Below are 20,441 nucleotides of genomic sequence, written 5' to 3' on the forward strand. Positions count from 1 at the left end.
CAGTAGAATGGACAGTAGTATGAAATGGAAATATACTGCCATTAAGTACAATTTAGTGTACTTTTTTTAACTAGAGGCAGATGGAGGCTGTAGCAAGGATGCAGTAAGAGCAAGGAACAAAAGAAGTGAACATTCATTTCATCTATGTCTTATCAGTGGTAATGAATGTCTGAGTGAAAAAATGGCTGCCAGGGGCCTGGCGCATGATGTTGCTTACACATCTTGTAAAAGATCTTAGCTCATTATCATCCATCTCACTTACTCCCCTCTCTCTCTTTGACTCTTAATCACCCCAACCCCTCCGTCACACACACACATCCCATAATAGACTGAGGCACTGGACTGTTTGTCTAATTGGTGTGTATTGATGAGACCGCCGCTGGTGTTGCCACAGATACAAGTCATTAATGTAACCCCCTGCCTGGCGATGTAAGACAAACTGAAAGACACATACTCACACAAGCACAGTGTCAGGTTCAAGAGCCTCCTGTCCTGTAAGAACACAGTGTAAGTTGCCATGGGAACTGCTGACATCAATGAATGAGATATGATGTGTGTGTGTGTGTGTATGTAATAGCACGTCCAAAGAAAAATCGATAAATGGACATGCTTTCAGATGCAATTCCAATCTCTTTGTCTTTTGTCCTCCATCCATCAGCACCCTCCATCCACTGTCTGCCACCTCTCTCCACTGTCTGTCTGTCTGTCTCTCTCTCTCTCACACACACACACACACACACACACCTATGTCACTTTTGGGGTATTTACATATACTTACATTAATTTCCTGGAGATTTACCCTACTCTAACCATAACCACTACTTTCCATAACCTAACCCTTAACCACTGACCCAAAAATCAGCATTATACCAATTGGGAACACAGGTTTTTTTCCCGTTGCACAATCTGTCCCTGCAGTCAAATGGTGTTATGTCTGGTTTGTGTCCTCAAAAGTGGCTGTCTTCCAACTCACCCTATCAATCACAGCAAAATTAAAGTGAAGGAACAGCATCATAGTTTTATTAGAACCTGACAGCAAAAAGCACAGCCAAAAAAAAGAAAAAACAAAGGGCAACACAGTTAACCACCATCACAGCATGGAAAAATTAGAATTTATCCCATTACTTTAAAAAAAAACATATCAAGCAAAATGAAAATAAAGAAAATATTTTTTTGATACAGTGATTTCAATTTAATCATTTGCACTATGAAGGTTTTATACTCTGCTTATTATTCAGCTTTTTAAAAAAAATGGGGTTGGGGGATAAGAGTTGTTATCATAACTGAGAACCTCAATAATAATCCATAGATAGTTTTAAAATAATGCTTGTTTTGATATTTATGTGCTTTGGTGTATATTATTTTGGAGTGACACTCATTTTAGTGAATGAAATATACTTATTGCAGATTGCTTTTACACAGTATGTGTCGAGGCCATCAGAGTGTTTCAAAGAGCAGAATCTGTAAAACATAACCAGAATATTTAGGGTTAGGGTTAATATTTAGGTTCATGATTCAGATATGTCTTTTACAAAGATAACACCTCAGAGGATGTTTCCTAAAGCTTCACACCTTCACTTGTTAAAACGCTCCTTTATTCCACAATGATACCAAATACTATCACAAGCTGATGTGTGAGTGCACCCCAGCAGTATAGCTGAGTAACAGAGATAGAAAGACACATGGACAGAGTGCATCTTGTAGTTAGGAGTGCTTGTAATTCTGTGAGCTTATTTGCTTCAGGCTCAACTGCAGTAGAATGAATATAAATGTCTGACACAAAAACCAAATTGAATTTAAACAAAGTGGGACAGGAACTAAAACAGGACAGAGATTTATCAAAGGAGCCCCCCTCCCCTACACACAAACACACACACAGTACAAAACATATAGATCTTAATAAGTAGTAGTAGTAATCTTAACCTCACGTTAAGTCTTAAAAATATGCCAGGTTGATATAATTTTCTTGTGGATCTGCAGTACAAATACACCACGTTAACAATTATTTCAAGAGAAACAAGCAAAAGCAGAAAAATAAAGATTCACAACACAATATGAAATAAATTTGGATAGCAAAATATGTAAATTGAAGGTTTATATTGTATTTTGCTTTTTTTTTTTGCTCATATTTATGCACAAATATGGTCATCTTTGGTTTTGGGTGTGGGGAATTGATCAACAAAGCTGCTAATGAACATATGCAGATGATAATCTGATATATTTCTGCTTCGACAGTTACCGTAACATCTGAAATATATGTTCCTCTTAAAAAATCTAGTCTTTGCAACCGTGATATAAATACTCTTATTCCCATAAAAAAAGCTCTAGCTTTATATTGTTAAAATTACAGTACATAGTGGTGTGTTGTTGTAAAAACTATCAGTTTTTAAAAAAAACAGCTTATAACAAATACTTTTTTCCAACATTTTTGTAATCCATAAACTACTGTCCTTAACAAAATCTCTTCAGTCATAATTTATGCAGTAGCTGCAATATTTGCAGTAAATGTACCAGTGAAAAAAAGTAACAAATTTGTTGCAGTAACAATATACAATAACCCATTAAAAATAGGTTCAGTCTCTAAACATTTCCACTCTTACCCTAACATGTCTATATGTTAGGGGTTATGTTTCTGGGAGAACAACTCGTGCTTCATTTTTGTGTTGCTCCCGTATCATGTAAACTATGTTGGATTAGTCCAGCATTATCAGCCTTTTCAGCTGACATCCTGCCGACAGCTCTGGCATGGTTCATAGTCAAGCTGAGGTCAAAGGTCACCACACGCGACAGGACTGTGCGCCTCTGTTCATGGCCGACGAGTCAGGACAGCTGAACGTGTTGCGGAACCCTTGGAAGTTACTCATCGCTCCGATAACTCTGCAGAGAACAGTGATGGTAAAGGTCAAGTAATAAGGGTTTTGTTTGTGTGTGTACGTGTGTGTGTACGTGTGTGTGTGTGTGTGTGTGTGTGTGTGTGTGTGTGTGTGTGTGTGCGCTCACCTATATTTTGGTGGACTGTGGGCTCCACTCTGTATCTGGTCCATGGCTGCCTCTGGTCTGTATGAGTTACATCTCACCTGTAGATTAGCACATTATAATGTTACAAGCTCATTAAACAGATGCTTTTACAGTGAGTGCCATAAAAATGTGTGTACTTATGCATTTTTACCCTTCATCGCCTTAACATCTTATTGCAGGTGGTTAGTGGTGCTCATCATTAGCAGAATGAGCAGCAGACTGAACATTATATGAATGTGTGCATTCATATCTGCCTAAACTAGCCTACAGCATTTTCTTCATTAACAGCTCAAACCAGATGGAGTACAATTAGATTGGTAATATATTGCAGCAGCGATAATAACTACACTATGGTTTATGTCGCCACTGGCTCCCACAGCAGATTTTTTTTGCACTAAATCCTAAAAAAAGTTCTGCTTCATTAAACACAAAAGACAAGTGATATAAGGACCAATTCATTTTATACTGCACTAGATTGGATTACAGTTGAAATGCTAACTGTTGCCGTTTTCATCACAAAACAAAACATGAAAATCGATTAATAATTATTATAAGTGATATCTTAGTATAGACATTTGAACCTCTTTCTACTTAACTGATAATCACGTCAAGGCTTACAACTCAACGTAAAAGCTCTAATTATCTAAAGAAAAATAATAGCAGCATGGCAGAAACAGCTGGTGCCTGTGTTCTCACATGTGCATAGCTCAGGAAGAACAGCTGGTTGTTGTTCAGTCCGACTCCAGGCAGCAGAGGCTCCTCCACACCTCCTCTGCTCTCATCTATCCACCGCCTGTACGCCTGCACAAAAACAGACAGAGGGAAGATTTTCTTTTTTCTGGACTTCTTCACATGACATCTTGAAAGTTTTGAAAGTAGACCAATCACATTTTTAGGATGTGTAACACAGGTGGAAGTAATAATAAACACACATTAACTAATTAACAGGTGAATCTAGTGACAGACACAAATGAAACTAATCAGAAACACAGGTGAAACTAACTAAGGGTACTATTATTGCTCCTGCTGGCTCACTGGCACAGCTTTCTGGCACAACTAAATTCAATATAACCATCACTAATGTTATTAGTTACACCTGCATTTTTCTGCCAGGAGAAATGACTATTGAGTTTTTATGTTTTGTTTTGTTTTTTCAAGATCAATGAAACCTTGTTTTGGTAGCCCAATGTCAGGAAATAAATCATACCCTAAAAGCTTCTCTTATTCCTCCATTGTCTGCAATGTTCTCAGCCAAGGTCCTCTTACCCCGCACCTGCAGGAGGGGAAAAAAATCATTATTCACATATCCTCATCTCTCATTCTTTCACATAGGTTACTATGATGAGTAGGTAATCCCACATCAAGCCATGCTGGTTCTAAAACATGTACTTCTTACTATCGAAACACATCTACAATATATAAAACCATGATATACAATATTACTATAGGCTATTTTTGATTTGATCATGGTTTTTGGGGACTTCTTTGAGCATGTTCTATTGCTGTAGTTGATGTGAGTTCTGTGTATTCAGGCTCTAGTTCTTACGTTCAGCCCTGCCTCCTTCCAGTGGTAGTCATTATACTGCTCAATCATACACTGAGTCTTCTCATTGAAGCCTGTTACGGACGAGTTGCTCCACCACTGGTCAAGGTTACCATTTTTGTCATATTTGCGACCTGTGCAGAAGAAAAAAACCACAACACACAGACACAAAAAAAGAAATCATATAATCCAGTATGTTTAGAAATGTCTTGCTTTATCATCATGGCAGTTTTCTTAGATTAGTATTTACCGTTATTGTCAAAGCCGTGTGTTAACTCATGTCCAACTATTACCCCGATGGCGCCGTAACTCAAAGACCTGGAAACAAGGGAGTGAGGTTTGGTCAAGTGACTCTAGAAAGGTTGTCAGTTTCTAGGACATAAGCTGCTTCCTCATCTAAGCTTTACTTTTAGGGGATGTCATTTAGTTAATACATGAACAGTATGGTGCCAATAAGGGATTTGCTTAAACCTCCATTAAAAAGAAAAACAATTTAGAAATGACTATAAAAATCATGAATAATTGTATTATTTGTGAGGCAAAATGATTGCACTTTACACAAGACAAATCATTTATTATATAGTAAAAAATGAGGATGATATCTACGGTTGTGAAGTATTAACAACATGTACAACAGGGTCAACAGAGCCATGTCTACTAATGAGTTGTTATTTCATGATCTGTAGAGCATGAGGTATTTAATCATACTGTTTTTTTCCACAGGCCTGACCATAATAGTCATACTCTGTGGTTTTCTACCTGGAGGTTCATGTCAGAAAAGTGCTCTAATTATTTCAGAGCACCACAGTTCTGCTGAGCAAAGCATGAGGAGGCATTTTCATGGTCTGCTAATAGAGCACGTCACATTTCTTTAATCTCACCTTGGATACTCTTTCCCCCAAAAGAAGGGCTTTTGGAGCTCACCGGCTGGGAATCCTGAATGAGAAGATTGAAATTGTTTTTTTGTTTGCATGTCTACAGGCCTGTCCAGACAAAATTCATTTACTGCAGAACGTTTTTCTATTTCCTGTGTGAGGCGAAGATATTTGTGATTTTAAAAGTGTGTTTTTTCTTCAGGAAGTATCTATTACAAAACAGATCACATTTGACCTCTTTTTGAAACAACTCCTGCCTCCTCCATCAGTTTTACTTTGTGTTTCATGCAAATGTTCAATTAATTCTGAAACTGATATGCCTACTCAGCTATTTTAGGGGAGCGATAATCCCAAAAATGTATCCCAGGCAGATCCTTAATTGAAATCACTGAAGTGCAGTGGAGCTTCATCTTTTTCATTGACATAACTTCAAAAGTCATTAATACCCGGATGATAAAAATCAACTGATGCAATGAATTTTGTGCCAGAAATCAATCATTTATCTTACTGATTTGATTGGTGGAGGAGCTGTAGAAGGCGTTCACGGTTGTGGGGTTTGTGAACCACCTGGAACACAGACACATTTTGGCATTACAATGAGGATGTGAAACATAGTAAGTGATGCAGTACAGATTGGTCCGATCACTCACTCTGTCCGTGGGACACTCTTTCGGAGCCATGCGATGTCGGATTGGGCGATGAACTTCAATGTCTGCATCACATTCCCATAGTAGTCCGTCTCATTGAACTCCAGCTATAACAGACACATGCAAACACATGCTTTCTTATTAAAAGTACTTTTCAGATTAAGCCTAAACATATAAAACTCAATCAGGATAAGACATTTAGATCCAGAGGCCCTGACTGGGCCCCCAGTTTACAATCATATGTCACTTTTAAACTGTTAACATTTTCACTATATAAGAGATGCATGGATGCTTTATTGTTCGCAAAGGAAAATTACGCATTCAGTAGCTCAGTACAATAAATACACACGATAAAACTCAGCAAATCAACAATAAAAATCAGGCTGTAACAATGAAAAATGAGCCTGTACAATAAGAATGTGACTGCGCTATCTACATAAACTAAAGGTATTGAGATTTTTGATGCAGTAGATGAATGGTTCCACAGTGCCAAAGGAACGTGCACTGACAGTGAATAAAGTGATAAAGAGTCTGACAGTGCATGAAGTAAGTATGACAGTAATTAAAGTGACTATCACAGTAAGCAGAGGAGCCGAGCAGAACGTCAGGCCCAGCACTCAATTCTCAGCTTTCCCACCCGCCTCCCGTTGGGAAGAGGTAAAGAGTTGAAAAAGGATCTCCTAATTCTGCAGCTCTGTGACAGCAACCTGCCACTGAACATACTCCTCTACTTCATTATGAAGGTAAGCAGGGGCTGACTGTCACTGACGATGATTTTTCATTAAAAAAACTGCAGCAGTTTTGATGGTAAGATTCTTTCAATGTGTAGAATCATTTTCAGATTCAGTTTTATCTGTCACATGGTCATACACTATGTGCAGCTAAATGCAGGGTAGATTTCTCAGATTGTGCTAGTGTGCAATAAAAAATAATGTTAGAAAAATGTGTTTAAAGTATGAAATTTTGAAAATGAAAAACTATAAGTATCAAAAAAGATGTATGTGGGTGTGCATTTTTTAAAGCAATTTTGCACATACACAGGGCTGCACAAAGACTTATCATCAGAGGGCAGTGTGTTTGACAGTCAGATTAATAAATAATTCACATACAGCAGCCAAGTCAAACACAGAAATGATCAGAGTAGTTTTTTGTTCATTTATTTCCCATTGACCCCTTTTTTACCCAAGTTAGGCTATAGAACTTTCCTACAGAAGTACGCTGTTATACAAACCTGCTTTAAATCTTCATTGAGGTAGGTGTCATTCAGAATAAACTCAGGGTAGCCGACCTTAGCCAGTACAGCATGAGCCTGGAGAGACGACAGAGTGAACGTTAAAGAGAGTTTAACCAGACTTTTACACAGTCATAAACAGATTTATCAGCCATACAAGGCAGAATTGTGATAACAGCAATGAAGAGTAAGGTCTGTAAAAGTCATAGCTGCAGACAGAAAAATGTTCCCAAAGTCCTTACAAAGCCATTGAAATGTTACATTAGAAATAGACATTAAAAACAATAAAGAGGTAGCATCTGAATGTGGTTGTTGTTTTTGCAAGGCTGCTTGAATGAGGAGAAAAGTACTCCATGAAAGATGATGATGATGATGAGGAATGTTTTAAAGATCAATGGTCCTTCGGTTATAAAAACAGTAACTTGAAGGACAGCATGGCACTGCTGTGTTGAAGACAGACATAAAAGTCAAAAAAGGGTGAGTCCACGTGATACAATGAGAGAGCAGAATCTCAAGGTATCAAAAGCATGTTTTACTCACAGTTGGTCAATATTCTGATTTAAAGCTGCAATTATCAATATTTTATTTTAAGAACTAATTAAATGACAGTTACTTGTAGTGATAAACCCACAGAGATTTTTCATCTAACATTACAGCTCTTCTGAGCTTTTTAGCCTCTTTTAGTTCACTGTTTTGGTGTCAGGCACATGTAATGTTTGGTCAAATCTCACACTCTAATCTACACAATTTTCCAGCTGCAGCAGGAAGTGTTTTTCAGTGTCCCCTGCTAAACACCAAACTACAGACAAATAAAAATAGCAGCCAGTTGATGAGGAAAGTCAAACATCTACTCTAGCAGCTAAAGAGACATATATTTTTCCCTTGGAAGTTGGTGAGAACCGAAACAGTGCTGCCCCCAAGTGGCCAAAAAAACATGAACGAAGCATTAGGTTTAAAACAAAATGTTTGATTAGAGGGGAGGATTTAGAGTTGTGAGTAGAGAAAGGGGAGGAAAGTAGTTTTGGAGATTATCACAGTAGCTGGGGGAATTATTTTCCAGAAGAAATATGGAGAAACACAGGGATGGAGTGATGGGGTGATGAAGCAGTCAGCCCTTCTTGCCTTTTCTACAGCTCTTTCCTTCGTTGGTTGATCCATCCAGTCGTTCTCTTTCTGCAGCATGTCGATGAACGCCCAGCGAACGCCCTGAATCAACTCCTCCATCTGAGTTCATGCACACAGAAGCCATGAGAGGGTTAAATGTGTAACATGACTTGAGGAGGTGTATAAAAAACATGACACACAGACAAAATACACTCAATACACAAATAAAATACAAACCTACATACTGTATATAGAAAAATAAAATACTTTTAATCTAATTTAAGATTTGCTGCATGATGTCATTTCCAAAATACACACATAAAACACACGCACCATGTGTTTCTTGTCCTCCTGGAAGTGTGTGTTGACAAAAAGGCGCCCGGTGGCGTAAACGAGCGAGTTTTCGACATAGTTAACACACTTATCCCAGCGTGGGGTCAGAGAGGTGGTTCCCGTGGTTACCTAGTGGGGGTGTGACAGACGGAGATGCAAGGTGACTTTGTGTCTTCCTCCACAGAGCACCAGTTTCCACCATTCACACAGTTCCTCAAGTCTGTGGCCAGGAGGGGTCACTTATATACATTTGAAGCTCTTTCCATGGCCTTAAAAACAGGATGCCACAGTAGTCAAAATAACATAATTTTTCCAGCTCTCTAATTACCGTCATGAGAGTTTTAAGACATAAAAACAGGGTTTTGGAGAATCTGTTACTCTTATATATTTTGAGAACTTTTAGTCCTCATTTCTAAAAATGTCAGTTTTCATGTGGATTAGGGTTCATAAAAAAAAAAGTATCTATGTATGTATGAGGCGCAAGCTGTGTCCCTAAATTGTACTACATACTAATTCAAAATATGTATAAACAGAAAAAGTAAAAATATGCACAATAATTATGTTGGATTTTTGAGTGTGTGGATGAAACACACAAAGCTAATTATGACTACAAAACTGACAGTGTTGGTGTAAAAGAAATGATCAGAAATTAATCAGAAATTAAAAGATTAAATCGTACATCTTTGTTAAAAAAAAACTGTTTGGTTTCTCTTTGTGACATTAATTTGACAGCATCATTCACAAATTGCAGTTTGATTCATGTTCATCAGCACATGTCTTGTGTTATTTTCTGGTTGTATAAAACAGTACAAGCAGGACTGTAGCAAAGAATTGAGGCCATAATTATAGATGCCAGGAAATTCTGTTGGAAAAGTAATGAATTCTTAATTGATTTGTTTATGTGTTGACCTAAAAGTAATCAAATATAAATATGCTGAGTCTAAAATATCATCAGCTTATAAAATAGCCACTAAACACTCTCATGTTGTTAAACCATAGATTCTTAAAAGAGGACACGGCTTCAGTGTCCTCAGTGTTAGTAAATGAGTATAAATACAGTGCTGTATGATTAGAGTGAATCATGAAATTGGGAAACAGCTCGTTTAAGTGAATCATCTGCTGGTTTGGTCTTAAGAAATGTCAGAAAGAAAGTTATGAACTAATTTGACTTTGGGTTAGTTTGTTACATAAACTGATTTAGAAGTAATTAAAGCTAAATCATGTGCTGAGAGTTCAAATTAGAGTTACAGTAAGCAACAAATATAAGTAGCTAAAGCCAAAACAGCCAGATCTTCTGTCTAAAATAGAGGTACTTGGTATAATTTAAACCAAATTCCTGTGTTTCACAGCCAAACACTACATGCAACATATAGTAGGACCAAATGTCATCTTTACATGAAATAGGAGAATTCTGTCAGTCAATAAAGGAGCTTTTAGTCATTCAGTTAATCTAAAAACATAACAAATCACCAACTATGGGCACAGATTTTGCAAGGTGCTTCATGTACCAACCCGAGCGTAGTCAAGGTATCTGTAGAGGAAACGGCGGCTCAGAGTGGTGATCCTGGAAAAAACTGTTCTCCATTGTACGTAGTTAGCAACAGTCCTAGAGAAAGATAAAGAGAGAGAGGAGGGACATTAATTAAATGCCTAGATGTAATCTCATTATACACTATAATATACTTATAATGAGAGACAGGAGCCCTCCAGCCCCAGTGTGTGCTCATCTGTCTGTGTGTGTTCCCTGTGTAGCTGTGCATGTGTGTGTGTGTGTGTGTGTGTGTGTGTGTGTGTGTGTGTGTGTGTGTGTGTGTGTGTGTGTGTGTGTGTGTGTACCTGGGATCTGTGGTGTTAATGAGCTTGAAAAGGTCCTTAAAGTACTGCGGAGCTCGGACGATGATGTGTTCAGAGGAGGAGATGGACCGAGCCGGGTCGCCTTTAGACTCCACCACAGTCTTCACAAAACCCAGCCAGTCAAACTACAGACAGACAGAGGAAAAGACAAGTGGAGGTTTCACATATAGAAATAAAACATGTTTTAAAAGTTTGGACAAACGTCCCATTTACATCAATGAGAAAGTGCATCCATACTTTTGACTGGTACTATAAATGTTAAAATGCTATTTCAGAAGTCAGTGACTTATTTACAATCTCTTATTAAAACAGACTGGAGAGCCTTCTCTAATTTTACATTACTTGTGTTTGTATTTTGTATGAATTGCCTGTTATTTCTGTTTTTATTTCTTTTGAATATTCTCGTTATATCTTACACTCAATTGGATATATCTGTTTTTCTATATTTTAATATTTTATTTTGCTGCCCTTGGGAAGCACTTTAGTTTTGAAAGGTGCTCTATAAATAAAGATTATAATCATTATTTTGCAATTTTTTTCAACAGAATCCACATTTCTTTGAGGGGATCTAAATCTGAAACAGTTTTGTGCGTTTGGGGCACTCATTATCTTTAAGTTGGATCATTCTACTGCCAAAAATACAATAATTAAACATCCTTTCATTCTCTGGGTAGAAAAGGGTCTGGAATTGCATTCAAAGCATGAGGCATCAAAATCCAACAAACACCATCATAACAATCAAATACATCATTAATCATTTGTAATGAAAGGCCCAAATCAGCAAAGCATATAATTTGTTTCTATTTCTGTACTGTCACTCATTTCTTCAAATTGTTATTTGGAACTAATGTCTCCATTTTGTGGAGTAAACATGTACACAATCATAACTGGACTGACACATAAGATGTCTAAAAGACCTGTTCTTTTAGACGTCTTTTAGAAGTGTTCCTTTTTGTACAGCTACCTATTTAAAGTACCTGTGGTATGTGGCGGTGCAGGCGGGAGAGTGTGTATCTGTTGTACATGTTCTCACTGGTGCGGTTTTCATAGGGAATCAGAATCTGCAGGCACAATGAGAAAGTCATATTTCCATTTCTACTGTTGGTGAAGTTGATGAATTCATTTCATATTTCATGGTTGATAATCCCTTGTTGTAATCATCTCTAGAGTCACAGAGGCCTATGAAGCCATTTCCATACATTGAGTGGGATTATATTTATCTAACATGACATCTTTACATGAGCTAGTTTGGTCTCGAAGGCAAGAGCCTTTTCCATCTGGGTCAGTGCTGCTTTCTCTGGAGCGCCCAGCATGATGGCTATATCCACCATCAAACTCAGCAAGGCTGTACGATACTGGAGAGACGAAGAGAGAGAGAGAGGAAATCTCATCAAATATTTGAACAAAACCACCAAATCACAAAGTAAATTCGAATTCTGTTTGATCCCAAACTGACAGTGCATGGTGGCAGAGTACCTGACCACCGTGACTGATAGAAAACTAAGGAAAACATTGACAATGTACATGCTGAGTGGACACAGCCTGACCATAGAAGCAGGTCATCACAGGCAGAACAGGCTAACCAGTGAAGCCAGGCTGTGTTCACTTAGTCATAAAAGAGAGGCTGAGACAGAATCTCTCTTCCTAAAAATAAAGGTTTTGAGAGAGGTTTTCTTTAAAGAAATTAGATATTGTATATCCCGAGATTATCCATCTCTCCAATCCTTGGAAACTGCCCTATGTATGTGGGGAGAAAAGTCAGTATGTGGTAATGGCTGCAAAACATGTCAAATGTTGTCATACACTAACAGAGAAACCATCTCTGTAGTAAATATTGCTGTAACATCACTCACAAAAGGGGGAGGGTGAGGGGCAGAAAAAGACCAATGTCACTTGCTCTTTCATTGCTTTAAGCTACTGTTAACTATCACTACCAAACATCAGACACCAGACATCATGAGGAATTAAATCCACACATAGACACTCTTGCACTGCTACATCAGTATGAGATATGTATCCGTGTATGAGTCACTGCAAACTCATTGCACTTTTTCATGCTGGACTAATGAAGCAGCCATTAGTAGTGGGTCAACCTGCTAGCTGCCATTACATTATTTTTGCATTATGACTTTTTTAATATGTATTTGTGCTTAATACGAATTTGTTGATTCAAAAAGACTGAAACTCACTGTTAATAAGTGTCTGATTTTTTTGATTTCTGCCATAATTTACCACTAAAACAGAAAGGACATAGCTTCTGTACTGTAGGAAGAGGATTTTTTTTAGATGACAGGTAAGAGAGGTGAAAGATTGAGCAGAAACTCACCGCCTGGGAAGAGGAAGTGTTGGAGGTGTAGTCTTCCCTGGAGGGCAGAGACAAGGATGCCTGATCGAGCTGCATGAAGACAGAGGACATGGGTTTGTGTCTGCTGCTTTTTTGGCCTGTTAATCTTGTTACTGTTGCTGCAGCAATAAAAATTGAAAAATGTTAGACTCAGGCACTGAAACTGCTCTCACTAGTGGTTTTGCATCTTTTAGCCCCCGTTAGCCAAACATGGAAGTTTTGTGGATTGATTTCCTGCCTTCCAAAAAAACAACAACAACAACAACACCGGATTCTGTTCTTTTCACTGTGGTATAAATAATAATAATGCAAAGACAAAAGCCTGATTGAGATAAACTGGGACTGTTTTGAAACCCTTTCCTTGTGTGTTCAATGAGGCTTTAACATCCTAGATTTATGAGTTGCCATTTCAACTCATGTACAAGCCCATATGATTGGTTCCCAGTTGAATACTAGTTGTGTAACCTTAAACTACATGAACCAAAATCAGAATGTGGCCCATGTGGACCAATGATGCCCAGAAATGGCACAAAACAATACAAGATTTTGAGTTTAAGGGCAATAGACTCATAAACAAGTCAAATTTTGTGTTGCTATGTTCCTTGTTGTAGTTCATTTTTGAGAATTAAGATGGTTGCAACATGACTATGCATAAATGTTGAGGTGCTCAAATGTAGTACAGTGATTCAGATTCAAGGGGGTATCAGCCATCTGACTTGAGTTGGTGGTATGTGGTCTAAGATAAAGAGATGGCCTTAAAATGCTTTGTCTTAAAAACAATTGTAACATGAATCGAATTATGTTGATTCAACTTAAATAAGTAGTGTGAATCATTACTTAATTTTAATGTTGAGTCAAAGGTACAATTATTTTAGTGAGGACCATAAGGAAAAGTTTCCAATCTGAACTCTACTGTACTGACTTGAACTAAAACCAATGACTGCCTGGAAGGTAGAAAATTGTACATTTGACAGTAATGCAAAATATTCCATGAACAACAGTAAGTGTCAATTTTGTAAGTGTCTGACCTTGATGATGTAGTGGGAGGAGTTTTTGTCATCTGGGGAGACATACAGGCGAATCAGGACGCTCTTACTGTGTCGGTTCCTCATCTCTGCCAGTGTCTTTAGGAGGTTCCATTGCTCCGAAGACCATTGATACTGCCCGCCAAGCCCATCCCCCACAACAGGCCACCTAAACTCCGGCTGTTTAAGAGTTTTCAGCATTGGTTTGGCGTCCAACTGCTCCAGTATAGCTGTGCACAGTACACAGACATGCAACACTTAAGTATATTATTGTTGTCTGTTCTATTTGATCAATTTTTGCTATTTTAGTTTAAATATTATGCTACTGTAATTTTTCTACATTTGTGATTAGATGCTGTTTTCCTTTTTTATAGCTTTGGCTTTTGCAATGACCTAAATCTGTCACAGAGATCAATAAAAGCACATCTTGTCCAATTTTACCCTATTGTGTGTGTGTGTGTGTGTGTGTGTGTGTGTGTGTGTGTGTGTGTGTGTGTGTGTGTGTGCGCGTGTGTGTGTGTGTGTGTGTGTGTGTGTGTGTGTGTGTGTGTGTGTATGTGTGTGTGTGTATGCACACATATCTGTCTTAATGAGGACCAAGTTTTAGACTTGAGTGAGGACATTTTTTGGATTGACGGGACATTTTGGTTGGTTGTACTCAAGGGATTGTTTGGGGTTAAGACTTTGCTTTAAGGTTCAGGTTAGAGCTGCAGCTGGGGTTGAGATTAGACATGTAGTTGTTATGGTCAGGGTTTGTCAGTGCATTGTCCTCCTAATGACAAAACCAAGTTTGTGTGTCAGACTCACTCTCATTCATACAGGAGCGGTAGACAATCTTAGCCTTTGTCACTGCCGTCAGTTCATCAGGTCCGGAAGGAGCTTCTAGTAACTCTAAAAGAGTAAAAACAAGTTTGTCTTCACATTGAAATGAGCTGGCACACCTTTTTTAAGACAAAAATATTTGATATTTGACTTTTGTTTCAGTAGCAAAATAATCACTGACCTACTGACATATCCTGTCAAGCTAGAGTGTAAGTGTTCAATAAACCAAGCCAAACCAAACATTTGAGTTGCAAAATAAAAATTGCCTTTGACCTTCTTGTTAATGGCCTCTTGGCAATCCTATTGCAAAAGAACCCATGCTTTAGCTCTTTTTTATGTGTATTGTAGTAGGGCTTCTATTTTTTAAAGTCTTTATAAGTGTACTTTGAGTTACCTCAGTAAACATAAACATTGATGCTCAGGTCCTTGATGGGAAATTTTAGGGGCCAAGCATACCTTTGAGTTTGACATCGACATGCTGTCGCAGCCATGGGTAGATGCCATACGAGGAGGAGTCTTCTGGGATCGGGTTCTCCTTTAGCCAACCCCCACAGGAGAAACTATAAAAGTCCTCACAGGGGTTAACAGACCGATCAATTTTACTCAAAATAGATCCCGCTACAGCCAAGAGAAAGGGACAAGATAAAATAAAAACAGTGAGTCCAATTAATAACGTTTGAACACCACATATTTATACAAGTGAAATAAGTTGAATAAGTTTCAACAGAAATATCTCAAACAAGTTACCATTGCAAACAATAGTGATTGCTCAGAGCTACAATGTGTTGAATGGAAAAGTTGCAATAGTTGCCCCTCACCTGCCTCAATACATTCTGGGGTCAGACAGAACTCCTCCTGATGGGATCTTTGAGAAACTGAAGCAAGATGAGGAAGATCAAAAAGAGTTGATGATAGAACATTACATTTGGAAACAGTTGTGTTTTATTCTTTGCAGGACATTAAATGTGGTTTAAGATATCAAGCGGTTGCCGGTTCTGCCTCCATTATTGTGTAAAAGTGAAACTTGATGTGTACAGTAGGATAACAAACCACCTGAGAAACACTGACCAAGGATATCAGCCACCAAAATGTAGTCAGATTTTCTTGCTTCTTATTTCACAGCAATATGATCTCATTGACAGGCTGAGCATCCAGTATTAAAGACTGTGAAATACAGTCGAAAAGGTCAGAAAAAGGCTGGTAAGTGGACCTTAAATTTAGAGTATTTTTTAAAAACAACATGAAAAGTAAAAAGTGCAGAATGGACACAAACTTAATTTTCTGGAGGGAGTTCAAAAGACATTTTGTACGTTTATTAGTACATAATTCATTTAGTCCTGTCTTGCTTTTAGCATAATACAGTTCTGAATGTTTTAGAGTTGCTACCAGAGAGAAAATTGTATTTTTATATTATAATGTGTCCCTGAGGGTGCAACATGGGTAATTTCTATTTATTTGTATAATACACACATTCAATAGGTGAAAGTGTCTGACAGTCATATTGCCATTATGCTGCAGATTATGCTGGTTATCAGATGGAAGTGTAATAAGGTACATTTCCACAATCTACTTGCTATCAAAATGGAACAAGTACAGACCAAAGTGCAGTTGATACAGCTGGAGAGCACTCGGATAGAGTAAACAGTTAGTGGATTCATTTTTTAACCTAATGCCCGCCTGCACTATAAAAACCCACATTATCACCACCTACTATTGCACCATAACATTTAGTTATGTGACACCGCTTGAGAATAATCATTATTTATGGAGTCACAAGCAAATCTTGAGTGCTTTCCAAAACAGTAATCAGATTTTTGACTAAAACTTTGACAGCTGTAATTACTTGAGTACACACCTCTGAAAGAGGCAATCAGAATGAAACAAGATGATAGAACAGAGTAACCCACTGTTTATTCTACTCAGTGTGACCACAGGTTTACCCGTTAACTTCCGATCCAAGAAGGAGAACGAAAGTCTGGTTACAAGCCTGCTCCTTTAACCTCTTGCCGGAAACCACTGTTATGTGTTGTGCCTCCGTGGAGAACAGAAGCCCATGAAGTAAGCTGACAGATTTAGAAACCAAATCCCTATTGTGCACGGGTGATTGGAGCGTTACAGAGTTGCGCCGCAATGTCTGACCTCTGAGGTGGACCGGTCTTGTTGTCTGGTTAGAGCCTGTCAGAGTTGCTTAATGTTGTGTCCACTTTTAGTAGAAATGCACACACTCACAACTTCACCCCAGCACGATCCACTTGGCCTTGAACAACCTCAACAACCCCCCCACCCCAACTGCTCCCTCAGAAACACACACTGGTGTCTGAGGCTCAAGTGTCACTACTAATATCAACCTCACATTCATTACTGAGATACCAAACAGGCCACTGATGTAAATATGCATGTACACAAACACACATTTAAGTGAAACACTCAAAAGCTCATTCAAAAGTTTAAAAAAATCAAAACAATCACTTGACATTCCTGTGTCTGGTCATTCGCACGGCTGGAGAAAAGAGTGTCTCCATTAGAGTGGGTGTGTGGGTGAAATGTACTGCATACATAGGCACGTAACATAATTACACTTCAATGCCACCACAAGAATGTTGCCTTCCCTCAATAACAAAAAAAAAAAACAATACTTACCCTACCCCAGTCAGGACCATCCCCACAACCAAGCACTACTGAAACTACTAACCCATTAAAACTGTCTACAAAAGGACTCACTTTTAAAGGAATAGTTCAACATTTTGGGAAATGCAGATATATTCACACTCCTTACAAAGAGTTAGATTGGATCATTGATGCCACTCTCATATCTTTCTGTTATATAAGAAACTAGAGAGATGGTTAGCTAGGTAAGCACAGGGAGACAGCTAGTCTGGTTAATTCAACAGTAAAAAACTGAATTTAATCTGTGCCTTAAAAGTGAAAAAAAGAAATGCTGTGAGTGTACAGAGGAACTATTGAGGAAGTTACTGTGCGTAGCCAAGAAAAAATCAGCACAAACCTGGCATCAAACCACACCCTGTCATTTTACCAATTCAGTTTTTTGTATGGATTAAACAAACAAGATGCTAATCAGTCAGCCATCGAGTTGCTGGTAGGCGGATTTTCATTAACCATTGTCCAGAACAGGGCTAGCTGTTTCCCCATATCTCCTATCTTTATTCTAAACTAACTCTTCTTACTCTTTTTTTTTTTTAACAGTAGGCTATATACTTATATATATATAGCCTACTGTATATACTGTATGCTCTTCCTTCCTTAATCCAGTTTGTGAAACCCATGGGCAGTAAGTCAAGGAAACAAAGGAAAGTTGCCAGAAGGGACTGCATTGTTCCATTCAGGCACAGTAAGATTAAACAATCATCTTTTTCTACAACAGCAGCAAACATCTGGAATATTACGCATTGCACAAAGCACACCCTTTAAAAATGGTATACGGTTGAAATACCATTAAACATTGTTTAATTTAGTACATTAGGACACATTTCTTTTTCACTCTTTTATCAATATTATGTGTAATATCAATCTATTTTCCTGTTGGGATTATGAATGCAATTCATAATTATTTTACTCCTGCCACATCTACATTCATGTTTTGGGTTTTTAACTAAAGTCAGTGTTAATTATTGTTCACCCCATGACTCTGTCAAACTATTCACTGCTAATTAATTTCACATTCTGCAGGACATAAACATTCAAAGTGACAACACAAACATTCCTTCCTATTTTTCCAGAGTTCAATTTTACTCCTACAGTGCACTATGGAGAGCAATACTATGCATGTGCATGTGGGTGTGTTTGAAACCTTATATGAACCAAAAATAGTTTGACACAAGTTAGCCGCCAGCCCTCCACAAAGACCTCTGCACCCACCAGCATGCTTCAGAGTGTTATTCACAGTCTGCATGTACTATAATCTGAGGCAGCGTGCGTACTACACGATGCATTTCCACAGAATTCCTTAGAAATTATAATGCAGTATGACCGAGGGAGAATGTGTGTGGATCTCTGTGAATGCATGTGTGTGTGTGTGTGTGTATGTGTGTGTGGTGTGGACTTACCCAGTATGAGTGCAAGCAGCAGGGTAGCGCAGACACACACACACATGGCCAGTGCTATCTTGTAGAGACGACTGTTGCCACGCTCAGGTTTAACCCCACCGCCACCCAAACGCTCCAGTTCCATGATTTACTATAACGCACACACTCACACACACAAACACACACTCACTCACACTCACTTCAAAATCTAACTATCAGGTGGATAAACACACACCAGAAACTACTAATATCCAGAGTAGAATAATCTAACAAAAAATCATTTTGGATTACAAAATGTGACACAAAAAGTTATAGTAACATCTCCATGAAATGATTAAAAAAAAATCCCAAAAAAATCTCTGCTTCCTCTTTTACCAACTGCCAATCTATCTTCTGCTTCTTGCTCAATTTAACAGACTTTTTTCACTTTCTCAATCTGTCTTTCTCTGCTGCTATCTGTCTGTCTGTAGCTACTCTAACTTCACCCTGACTCTTCAAACTGTTTCTCCCTCCCTTCCCTCATCACTCCTCCTCTGGCCCAACACTCCTCCTCTTCTCTCCTCTCCTCCCTCCCATTAGGAAAGAAAGGACCAGGCTTCCCAGTGATGACCCAAACAGAGATCATTTATTAAAATCACTGACTAAAACCAGACCCTGATCTGTGTGACATTAGAGCCTGCAGACCTTGTTAGCGGCATACATGTGAAATGTGTGTGTGTGTGTAATCTCATGTACAGAACAGCAGGGCTCTCTGCTCCAAAACATTTATCAGATCAGACAGTCAGTAGACCAGAACAAAATTACACTCACACACACAGGACACTGATTACAATCGATTAATCTGATGATGATGATGTCGCCCGCCTGTAAAAACACATCAGTGTTTTTTGTCAGAATGCATCAATAGTTTCTGTGAAGAGAGCTAGACACAGAGATGGTGATGACAGTGACACCACAGCTCCTGATTGGTCTTCATGCCCCCCCCCCCCCCCCCCCCCCCCCCCCCCCCCCCATACTGTGGTGAGAACCTACTCCGCACGTCCTCATTAGGGTTTGGGGCGTCGGCCACAAATTCCTTATATAGACCTGACTTCCCGGGCTGCTTATAATACCCATTTATCAAGAAGACACGGTGACCACAGTGCTATTGTTCACCGTCCTGACTCAGAATCACTTGCGTCCCGTGGTTATTTTACTTCTTTAAATTTGAACTGGAACACTTTGCTCTAGTTTTGATTGTGTCTGTTCCTCATTTAGCCTCTGATTCTTTACACAGAAGAGGGAGCTGAATCAACAGCCCATATCTCAGTCTGAAACACTCATGACATGCCTCCCTCCTCCTCCTCTTCTTCATCAACCTCCCATGTCAAGTTTACACAAACATGCCTCCAGGCTGTCATTAGTGCAAAGATAAGCGACCAAAACACACACGAGAAAGAGGTCAACTCCTGAGACTCATGCATGCAACAGGGTTCAATCCTCCTGCATACTTATTCAACGAAGAAGTCTGCAAAAAGGCAACAATTTTGACATTGTTGACAGAGGTGTCTGCTTATCTTTGATGGTAAACACACCTCTGCGGCTAAGCTGAAGGCCGTTCAA

General features: G+C 38.7%; 1 protein-coding gene across 1 annotated transcript; it reads right to left on the reverse strand.

Moving 5' to 3' along the window:
* Positions 1-998: 998 nt before the first annotated feature.
* On the reverse strand, positions 999-19,309 carry phex (phosphate regulating endopeptidase homolog, X-linked). Its single transcript, XM_062441849.1, has 22 exons — positions 18,861-19,309; positions 15,615-15,671; positions 15,253-15,414; positions 14,782-14,865; positions 13,978-14,204; positions 12,932-13,000; positions 11,844-11,960; positions 11,583-11,666; positions 10,588-10,730; positions 10,264-10,357; positions 8,752-8,880; positions 8,437-8,538; positions 7,315-7,392; positions 6,087-6,190; positions 5,945-6,003; positions 5,443-5,497; positions 4,812-4,879; positions 4,565-4,695; positions 4,226-4,291; positions 3,715-3,819; positions 3,001-3,077; positions 999-2,877 (listed from the first exon to the last, which is right to left on the reverse strand). The coding sequence occupies exons 1-22, from the start codon at positions 18,982-18,984 to the stop codon at positions 2,775-2,777; spliced, it is 2,238 nt and encodes a 745-aa protein (XP_062297833.1). The 5' UTR covers positions 18,985-19,309; the 3' UTR covers positions 999-2,774.
* Between the last annotated feature and the right edge of the window lie 1,132 nt (positions 19,310-20,441).

The sequence above is a fragment of the Scomber scombrus genome, chromosome 20, assembly GCF_963691925.1.
Source record: "Scomber scombrus chromosome 20, fScoSco1.1, whole genome shotgun sequence".
Taxonomy (NCBI): domain Eukaryota; kingdom Metazoa; phylum Chordata; class Actinopteri; order Scombriformes; family Scombridae; genus Scomber; species Scomber scombrus.

What these genes read in the sequence shown, in the direction of transcription:
- phex (XM_062441849.1), bottom strand. Translation starts at nt 18,984, where the DNA reads ATGGAACTGGAGCGTTTGGGTGGCGGTGGGGTTAAACCTGAGCGTGGC. An exon ending in CCCAGAATGTATTGAGGCAG is followed by an intron (nt 15,415 to 15,614) that starts GTGAGGGGCAAC and finishes TCTTGGCTGTAG; the next exon opens with CGGGATCTATTTTGAGTAAA. An exon ending in TGCACCGCCACATACCACAG is followed by an intron (nt 10,731 to 11,582) that starts GTACTTTAAATA and finishes GTCTGTCTGTAG; the next exon opens with TTTGACTGGCTGGGTTTTGT.